This window comes from Haliotis cracherodii, unplaced genomic scaffold (genome assembly GCF_022045235.1).
Source record: "Haliotis cracherodii isolate W230 unplaced genomic scaffold, xgHalCrac1.p SCAF_11, whole genome shotgun sequence".
Classification (NCBI taxonomy): domain Eukaryota; kingdom Metazoa; phylum Mollusca; class Gastropoda; order Lepetellida; family Haliotidae; genus Haliotis; species Haliotis cracherodii.
In genome coordinates, this window is record NW_027266266.1 from 4016061 (window position 1) to 4023139 (window position 7079).

At 41.5% G+C, this 7079-nt stretch overlaps 1 protein-coding gene across 1 annotated transcript; it reads left to right on the forward strand.

Moving 5' to 3' along the window:
* Positions 1 to 295: 295 nt before the first annotated feature.
* LOC139455250 (3-oxoacyl-[acyl-carrier-protein] synthase, mitochondrial-like) lies at positions 296 to 6294 on the forward strand. Its single transcript, XM_071236800.1, has 4 exons — positions 296 to 592; positions 3285 to 3485; positions 4469 to 4626; positions 5341 to 6294. The coding sequence occupies exons 1-4, from the start codon at positions 454 to 456 to the stop codon at positions 6136 to 6138; spliced, it is 1296 nt and encodes a 431-aa protein (XP_071092901.1). The 5' UTR covers positions 296 to 453; the 3' UTR covers positions 6139 to 6294.
* The last annotated feature ends 785 nt before the right edge of the window (positions 6295 to 7079 follow it).

The window sequence follows — 7079 nt, forward strand, 5'->3', positions numbered from 1 at the left end:
GTGCCTCTTTATAAGTTCATAATTTGATTAAATAATTCAAAGAGAATCATGTCATTCTTGAAAGATGTGCAGTGCTTGTAGGGGCTAGACGTAACGGTCGTAAATATGTTCAAAATGTCCAAATAAAAGTAATATTGTCTCTGCATTTATCAAATGTCTGTCAAATGTTTTTCACGTGTTATTTGGAAACTGTGATCGCGAGCTATGAATGTGGTATTTTCTTCGTTTCGCATTCCGCTTCCAAATTATGTATGTCCCCGTTGCTGCGAAGCTTCAATATGTCTGCGCCCATATAGCGCATTATTGACATCACTACAGCAAGAACATTAACCCGATTAATGTTATTTCTTGGCAGTTCCCGATGTGCCTCGGGTTGCTTTTGACTCCTCTGTGGAAACACGATTAACGGGTTAGATACTGTTGGAGAAAGACGGTGAAGACGAGCGTGGGACGATGTCTGGCATCAGCCCGAGCGGCCGGCGCGTTGTTGTGACTGGAGTAGGGCTGGTGACATCTTTAGGTGTTGGGGTGAAGCACGTCTGGCGGAGACTAACCAATGGAGAATGTGGGATCAGTAAACTGACAGGCTCAGGTAAGACAGCTAGAGTTATGTTACTTCTGACCAAATAGTGAAGCACAATGATGAGATTTTTATGGAGGATTTGGAACATTACCTAACAGAGTGAACTCGCATTTTGTCCCAGTAAAAAAGTTATTTTATTTCAAAATATATATCTAGGCCTACAAAATAAAAAATAAAATCCAAATGGAACCCAGAACAATGCTTAATTCCAAGAGCCCACGCAATCTAACTCTGCCAAATAATTCTAGACTTAGAGCATGTAGAGTTTGATACATTTATGAATTTATAATTTATTCTCCCATGTCTGGTAGATCTAGACACTTACCAAGATAGACCTACAAGTTGATCTGACGGTATAGCTACCATCAGTAAATAGATCTGAGTGGCGATTGTCGATTTCTTAATGTTCCGGTCTTCCGGTATTTGAGCAGGTTGACAAGCCCATAGAAAGAAATCCAGTGAGATGAGGATTTGCCATGACCCAAAGTACCTACTACACATTGTCAGTTGCTGGCAACTAATAATGTACTGTCTGACTTGAGTAAGGCAAAAGCATTCTCAACTGTGATCTGTCAAATGGGTTCTTGTATATGTGAACCTTTGGAACCTCAATCAGTACATATCAGTAGGACCCCCTCCGTGGTCTAGTGGTAGAGCGTCCGCCCGGAGAGCAGAAGGTCCGGGGTTCGATCCCTGGCCGTGTCATACCAAAAGATGGTACTTGTTGTTACCCTGTCTGACGCTCGACATTAAGGGGCTAAAACAAGGACTGGTCGGTTGGAGTCAGTATACTGTGTCTGAGTGGGGTATTCATGTTAAACTGCGGCGTGGTATCTCAGTGAGCTAGCACTATAAATCGGCATCAGTCCGGACTTGTACAAGCAGCCATACACCTAGTACAAGCAGCCACACACACACACACACACACGTGCATGCACGTCGCTATACAAGTGTTATAATCTTGGATGCGACGTTAAACCCAATTCACCTCACCTCACATATCACTGGACTGGGTGGAGAAGACTACACAGAGAGATATTCCAGATCAGACTGATTCAGGCTGTAGACTGGTGTGAAGTATAGTGTTGATCATGCACTGATATATAGATCACAAAGACAGAGGCACAGAGAGATATGACAAGAATCTCAAAGGCTTTTTTCAGCATTGTCAGAAGCAATGTATTGAGTGGGAACAAGGGAGACTCCATGTGTACAGAATGGAAGGGTCCTTCCTGGGACATCTCTTTATAGATCAACAGTCCTCACGGTATTCTGTGGCCACAAAATCAAAATTGTGCGGTAAATCTTTCTAAATTCTGCAACCAACTTTTGACAATTGTGCACACAATTCTGCAAACCTTTAAGCTTAGTTTTTGTGAATTCTGTAATTTTGCACCAGTTGGACTTGTGGTAGGCATTTTAATGATAAACTTATCCACGGCAAGAATAGGTTATTGAAGTGAACCCAACCACTGGTGTAAACATACAGACATGCACTTTTGGTAAGCAAAAATACAAAGGTCAACTTCACTTGATAATGAAATAAATATCTGTTTACACGTTTAAAATCAGCTTTCAACTCACATGGTGAAATTCTGCAGTGCATTTGACAAATTCTGCAGCAGGTAAATGCAAAATTCTGCACACGCTCTGCATTATGTGTGTTTTTTTGCAAGATGCTGCACTAAGTGGGCATTTCTGCAAAACATTTCGCGACTGACCACGGGACTGGATCAAAGACTTGTGGGGCTGACCCTAGCACGATGTGGAAGGTTTTCAGAGGTTTTCGGGGTTTGTCAACTATTTGTTCAAGTTTCTATCTTGTCTGTCCAGCACAATGGGGCCATTGAAGGAATTTACATATTGGATATCCAGCCTGGTATGGACTGAGCGACATGAGAAGGCTTTCAGGAGGCTCCAGCATGATCAGCCAATGCCCAAGACAAGGAACCAGTAGGAATCCACCTTAAAACAGGAAAGGATGGACAGATAACTGGCCTAGCAAAACCAGAATGCAATCATGGACATGATGAAAATGTCAGTTTTCACCATGATTCAACTGAACCATATGCATCTAGTGATGTGGGGCTCTGTTAGTGCTGACTTCAAGTGTTATAATTCTTCATAAAAGATATTTCTTCTTTGCTAGCCATTTAGAAGTGGAGTACTAAGTAAGGGGAGATTTCTGTGATTTCTTGGTGATATTCTGTATTGTTTGTTGCACTAGTTGCTCACCACCAACCTCAAAGACTTTAAAATCAGAAAACAACAAGAAGCCATCAACATCAAAAGACTCCAACTGTCAGTCAGCCATGACCAAGGCTATTAAATACCTCCCTTCCCCCCAGCATACCATGAGCTCATCAAAGACCCCAATCAGCCTTAATTCGGTTGTTTATGTTACTCGCTTCATCCTTTGTTTATGTCACTGACTGATGATTGTCGTTACTACCCTTGTGTGTACATAACTGGCTTCTCCACTCCAGTATAACTACATCTGACATCCACTCTACTGTACAGAAACTGCCTCCTACCTGTATATATACTTGTCAACCATACTCTGTATATCACTTGCTTGATAACAGTGTTAGTACCTACACCGAAACGTCGCTCTTAATTGTAATAAAGAAGTTGTTCCTCCAGAAATTCTTATCCATAAAAGATATTATTTTGTTGTGCAATTATAGTTCTTTCTTTCCAGAATATGACAACATTCCGTGTAAAGTAGCAGGTCAAGTTCCACGAGGACCTGGGGAGGGTAACCTTGACCTTGACCACCACTTCTCTGCAGCCACGTTGAGAGAAATCCCACTGTCTGCTGCATATGCTGTTCTGGCTGCAGAAGAAGCAATGGCATCTGCAGGATGGTCCCCTTGCAGTGAGGAGGAAGAACACAGATCAGGTTTGTGCTGCAAGAGTATTGCCATTCTATTTTCATATGGTGACACTTTTGCTCTGGAAAGTTGAACCAGGCCATTGAAAACACAAATACTGTATTCGCTGTAATAAGCGCCCAGGGCGCTCACAAAAGTGGATATAGGGGGCTCTTATTAGAATAAAATTTTGGTGAGAGAAAGTGAGTTGAAAGATTGTAAATTTTGTGTTTTATGCTGACTGCATGAAATGATACAAAAGAAAAGTCTGTGCGTATTATACACGACAGATGTATGTGAATTATTGTATGGTGATGTGTATTTCAGTAACAACGGTGTTGTGAGGTAAAATGGAGTTTAACAGTGTTTTAAATCCCCAAAAATTTCAGTCAGACAACTGGACTGGCAACTTTGCAGAGTTTTTTGATTAACGAAAAAAAAGTCACAAAAGGGTACACATAAGAATAGCATTAGGACAGACACTTGATATCAACATACGCGAAAGTGACGGAATAATGTGTTTAACGTTTACAGTTGATTGTCATCTGACATTGAATTAAACCTAGACGCTAAGGAAATTTTGGGAATACAAAAATAGCCCAACCATTTGGCGTACAACTTTTAAAAATAAGATCAGCAAAATAGACTGTATTTTAAGCACTTGGTTTAACGTCGCATTCAAGATTATTTTTTCTATGTAGCAATGCACATCAACGTATGTATGGTTGCTTATACCATGTGTACAAGTCCTGACTAGTTTTATAGTGCTAGCTTACTGAGATACCTTGCAACAGTAGAACATGGATACCCCACTGAGACACAGTATACGGACTTAGTGCCGAGCATCAGGCAGGATGACAAGTACCATCTTTTAACGTCTTTGGGTATGATACAGCCAGAAGAGATCGAGTAAATAGACACTTGTGGGGAAGAAGGACATCCTTTGTGTACTCATTATGTGCTCATTATATAATTTTGAATTGATATGACTTTAATTTCATCAATTACACAGGCGTTGCCATAGGAACTGGGATGGTTGACCTTGAGGAAGTCACAAAGACGGGGATGGTTCTCCGTGAGCGTGGATACAAGCGTGTCAGTCCGCACTTCGTGCCCAAGATTCTTGTGAACATGCCGGCCGGCCATGTCAGTATCAGGTGTAAGCTGAAGGTACGCTTTTCAGTGAAATTGACAGGTCACTTAGTAAAGGTCAATTAAAGTCATTGCATGAGTATTGGCGCAAAGATCTTATTGAGTTGTGGTGAGCTGAAATCTGGGTTTAACATTGCTGTCAAGATCAATTCACTCATATGGTGACGTTCATGCATGTGTGTGGCTGCTTGTACTAGTCCAGAATGGCTGTTTTACAATGCTAACCCACTGAGACACTGTACAGTTGTTCATGGATAAGCCACTCTGACACAGAATTGACCATTCCCTGTTTATTCCACCAGGCAGGATAACAACAAGTACTATCTTTTAATGTCTTTTGGCATTAAAGGTTACAAGATGACTATATTTTGTACACAAGTGCGGTTAAGGATAGAATTACCAGTTACTTGAAAGTAAGGATAGGGCTTTTTGTATGGAAATATAGGTTTAAGGGTCCCAATTTGAAACATCTGTAGTAGACCCACGTGTCATGGCGTGTCAGCTTAATGTGGGAGGAAAGCCCGAAGTGATGCAGGTCTCAGACATTTACCACTTCGGTGAAACCCACGAGCACGGGTATGGTGCTGACAAACCTGGAAACATAATCGGAGTGAACCGGGATTCGAACCCACAACCACAGTTTTCTGGCGTGCCCAAGGGACGCAACTCTGCACAGCAAATGGCCTGTGTTAAGCATGACAAACAATATCATGATATTTTGTATATTTTTAGGGCCCGAACCATGCCGTGTCCACTGCCTGCACAACAGGCCTACATGCTATAGGAGACGCCACCCGCTTCATCCTCCATGGAGATGCTGATGTCATGGTAGCAGGGAGCACTGAGGCCTGCGTGGGGCCAGTTGCTATCGCAGGCTTTGCCAGGATGAGAGCTTTAAGTACAAACTTTAACGAAAACCCAAACAAAGCCTCTCGACCTTTCGACAAGAACCGCGATGGGTTTGTGATGTCAGAAGGAGCAGGGATGGTTGTGTTGGAGGAACTGGAACATGCAAAGACTCGGGGTGCCCCGATACTCGCTGAGGTCCTGGGGTATGGCCTCTCGGGGGACGGGTACCACATCACCACCCCTTGTCAGGATGGTTCAGGGGCGAAGAGGTGCATGAAAGCAGCCATGAAAGATGCTGGTCTCGTTCCGAAGGACGTAGGTTACATCAATGCCCATGCTACGTCGACCCCTATTGGTGATGCTGTGGAGAGTAAAGCAATTGAAAAAACATTTAAGGGAGATAACTCTGCCGTCCTTGTGTCTTCAACAAAGGGTGCCGTGGGGCATCTGTTAGGTGCTGCCGGGAGTGTGGAGTCGGTGTTCACTGTTCTAGCATGTCAGACTGGGTGTATACCCCCAACCATTAACTTTGACACACCCGATGAAGGATGTCACCTTGACATTGTGGCTGACAGGAGCGTGACCTGGACAGGAAATGGGGTCCGGAGAGTGGCACTCACCAACTCATTTGGGTTTGGAGGTACAAATGGGAGTCTTTGTATTGCACAGTATATGGAGTGATTGAATTATTAAAAAGAAAGCTTGCATTCATGTGTTTGTGCTCAGACTGGGTATCCTTATGCAAGAAAAATGTTGGGTGTTGATCAACTATTCACTATTCAAAGTACAGTAAATCGTGTTGGGTGTTGATCAACTATTCACTGTTCAAAGTATAGTAAATCGTGTTAGGTGTTGATCTACAATTCACAATTCAAAGTACAGTAAATTGTGTTGGGTGTTGATCTACAATTACAATTCAAAGTACAGTAAATTGTGTTGGGTGTTGATCTACTTTTCACTATTCAAAGTATAGTAAATTGTGTTGGATGTTGATATACTATTCACTATTCAAAGTACAGGAAATTATGTTGGATGTTGATCTTCTATTCACTATTCAAAGTACAGGAAATTGTGTTGGGTGTTGATCAACTATTCACTATTCAAAGTGCACTAAATCGTGTTTGGTGTTGATAAACTATTTACTATTCAAAGTACAGAAAATCATGTTGGGTTGATCTTCTATTCACTATTCAAAGTACAGTAAATCGTGTTGGGTGTTGATCTTCTATTCACTATTCAAAGTACAGTAAATTGTGTTGGATGTTGATCTTCTATTCACTATTCAAAGTACAGGAAATTGTGTTGGGTGTTGATCAAGTATAGTATATCATTTATTCAGTGGTGGGTTGTTTTGGCCTCGATATAGGTCATGCCAATTTCATTACTTGTTTTACAGTTTTATCTGCATAAAACCTGAACATGCTGTAGGCAGGAGAGACAAATATATTTGTTTAAAAAAATTGAAGATAAAATTTCAATTGCTAAATTTGTAACAGCATTCGTCATTACCATATTTTCTTCTGTAAAGAATACTTACAGGTTGTTGTTTCATTGTGTTTGATTATCGTTTTTCTTCAGGAGACGTCTTTGCGTGAGACAGTCGAACAGAACAAAAAGTCAAA

Coding starts and splice junctions, on each gene's coding strand:
- LOC139455250 (XM_071236800.1), top strand. CDS start 454: ATGTCTGGCATCAGCCCGAGCGGCCGGCGCGTTGTTGTGACTGGAGTA. Junction 3,486..4,468: donor GGAGGAAGAACACAGATCAG/GTTTGTGCTGCA, acceptor TCAATTACACAG/GCGTTGCCATAGGAACTGGG. Junction 4,627..5,340: donor GTATCAGGTGTAAGCTGAAG/GTACGCTTTTCA, acceptor GTATATTTTTAG/GGCCCGAACCATGCCGTGTC.